This window comes from Astatotilapia calliptera, chromosome 3 (assembly GCF_964374335.1).
Source record: "Astatotilapia calliptera chromosome 3, fAstCal68.1, whole genome shotgun sequence".
NCBI lineage: Eukaryota > Metazoa > Chordata > Actinopteri > Cichliformes > Cichlidae > Astatotilapia > Astatotilapia calliptera.
Genome location: NC_137424.1, coordinates 33,688,800 through 33,691,325, shown reverse-complemented (window position 1 = coordinate 33,691,325; position 2,526 = coordinate 33,688,800). Strand labels below are relative to the sequence as shown.

Here is a 2,526-nt window from a genome sequence, read left to right as displayed (position 1 = left end):
ACACGCAGATGTGGTTAGCCCAATTCAATGCAAAAATACGAATGCTGCAAATTACCATAAAAAATAAATGAATAAATCATCAACAACAACAACTACAACAACAACTACAACTACAACTACAACAACTACAACTACTACAACTACTTCTTTCTGGTGAGGGCATACTTGCATTTCACAAGAATGTGAGCAGGTTATTAATCTGTCATCTTATTGCTGAAGAATAGAAACAATAACAGTAGTAGGTAAATGTCTTTATTGTGTGGCAGTTTGCAGTTTACATAAACATTGTTTCCACTTTTATATCTAAGTTATGGCAGAAAAACAAGTACCAACTGGAAATGTATTCTTAAAAGTTGTCATCAGCACATATGAGTCTGCGCACAATGGTAGCTGATAGTGAAATGTTTTTTTTTATTTTTTATATCAGATAGTAAAGAAGAATGACAGCTCTAAAAAAAGTTAAACTGAAGTTAAGAGAAGCTGTACTATATGAAATAGAAACTAACCACAGATATAAAAGATGCATTATTAGAGAAAAATGAAATGACTGACATGGGATTTACAATTCAGCTTGCTTTTCCTCGAGCACTTCAATAATTCTTTTCAGTTGTCCCAGTTCCTTTTCACTTTCCTCTATTTCCTCACCCAACTCCTCATTCTCCCTGTCAATGTTAGCCTTACTTTCCTTGACGAAATTCTTAATGTTCTCCATAAATGTATCAACTTGAGGAAACCCATCAGGTAAAACTTTTGCAGATTTCTTCATCAGTGCGATCAACGGGTCCATAAGGCTCAAGTATTCACTCAACAGTTCAGAACCAAAGTTCACTCTTTCCACACGCTTAGCCTGATGGGATAAAATGTAACAGTTTCATATTACATGAATGCAGTTTACTATGTTGTAACGTTATACTGGTCACATATATCCACAAGTTTCTCATAGCGGTTCTCTGAACATGCACTGACCTTCAGTCTGTCCATTTGTTGTTTTATGTTCTGATAGTTTTCTTTGAGTTGTTTCTGAAAATCCAGCATATACAGTTATTAAAAGAATTTAAATTACACCAGCAACTTTGTTTGTGGTGACTCGCAAAATTACTGAAGCATAAGAAAAAACAATTTACCAGCTGGTCCTTGTCTATCAGTGCACTTGAAAGGCAAACCAGAGACAGCAGGGTGAAGATGAGGAACAAGCCTTTGGTGGTGCTGCAAACAGTCACTGATGCCATTGCTGTTCTTAGCAACTCTGTCTCTAAGTCAAAGTTGTACAGCGTTAAAATTTGAATGGAAGGTTTACAAACTGCAGCTGACTGTCTTCATTATCCAGTGGAGTTATCATTCAAAAAAGTGCAACTTTAAGGATTCACAAAGAATCACAACTGAAAAACTCAAATTACAAATCAATCCGAAACATTTTAATTTCTACATTAAAAAAAATGTGAAGTCTGTATAAACCATGTTACAGTGATTTACTTACCTGTGATGTCAAAAGAAGCTGATGAATGAAGAAATGAAAATACGGCACATCACAAAGTTCTTTTATACATGCTTTTGGTTACACCTCCCATTTTGCGGAACTGTTTGTGTGTGTGTCACTGTCAGTGTAAAAAGTGGCATAATGGGTATCCCACATCCTGTGTGTTGCATTCTTTCATTTCATGAGAAACTTTACTTATTGCTTGTTTCATTTTCCTGTAAACAAACTATTTACAAGAAAACAAGATTCACAAAGGTGAGGATTTATGGCCTTGGCAACTCTCATTGTGTGAGTGCTTGTTTCTTTTGCTCTCCTCCACTCGTTGCCATCTGGTGTGAGTGTGGCTGTGAATGACAGGTGTAGCAGCCCTTGGCATCAAGAACAACAGAAGAGTCTCTAACGGGTGCAGCCATTTATTTCCTCACCAAACACGGCTCATTCTCTGGACATCGTTGAGCACCGTGAAAACTATAAAATAAGAAAAAATTGATGCCTGTACAGTCCCCTTGAACCTTAGCAATAAGCAATATTAACAAATGCGCTTCAATTCGATCAGGTATATTAAAACAAAACAAAACAAGTAATCCTGAGATTTACAGTCACTGCTTAAATAAAACTAAATAAAGGCTGTTTAAAAGTGTCAATGTGTTTCACAGTTCAGCTGGATAAAATATAACATCAGATCACATTGCATCACATACCTCAGTCCACTTGCCAAGGGTGCAAACTCCCGTGAACACGTAAACATTCGTCCCGTTTCTCATGGGGCGCTGCTAGCTTGAGCGACACACATGTCTAAGTTAAAAAATAGCACATGGATGCATGTAACATAAATACAGAACGAGAAAGTTTTCACGTATCTCATGATACAAATGCAGTAACATACCTTACGTTAGAAACAAACTTAACACTGAAATTGATTAAAATATTATTGCAACTTACATGGACTTTATACAGCTTATGACTGTGCATGACAGACTGCTCTATACAGTTTACTGAGTGCATCCGTCATTAATGCGACTGTGCACAAAGCTCCAACAACCCCCGTA

At 36.7% G+C, this 2,526-nt stretch overlaps 1 protein-coding gene across 1 annotated transcript; it reads right to left on the bottom strand.

Moving 5' to 3' along the window:
* Positions 1-236: 236 nt before the first annotated feature.
* Positions 237-1,599, bottom strand: LOC145426276 (uncharacterized). The gene is made up of 4 exons (XM_080299903.1): positions 1,478-1,599; positions 1,125-1,252; positions 967-1,020; positions 237-847 (listed from the first exon to the last, which is right to left on the bottom strand). The coding sequence occupies exons 2-4, from the start codon at positions 1,227-1,229 to the stop codon at positions 560-562; spliced, it is 447 nt and encodes a 148-aa protein (XP_080156029.1). The 5' UTR covers positions 1,230-1,252; positions 1,478-1,599; the 3' UTR covers positions 237-559.
* Between the last annotated feature and the right edge of the window lie 927 nt (positions 1,600-2,526).

Bases quoted from the DNA above. Each gene is read 5' to 3' on its own strand.
- LOC145426276 (XM_080299903.1), bottom strand. From the start codon at position 1,229: ATGGCATCAGTGACTGTTTGCAGCACCACCAAAGGCTTGTTCCTCATC. The intron at 1,021-1,124 runs GTAAATTGTTTT...CTGGATTTTCAG, and splicing joins TGATAGACAAGGACCAGCTG to AAACAACTCAAAGAAAACTA. The intron at 848-966 runs GTCAGTGCATGT...TTATCCCATCAG, and splicing joins AACAAATGGACAGACTGAAG to GCTAAGCGTGTGGAAAGAGT.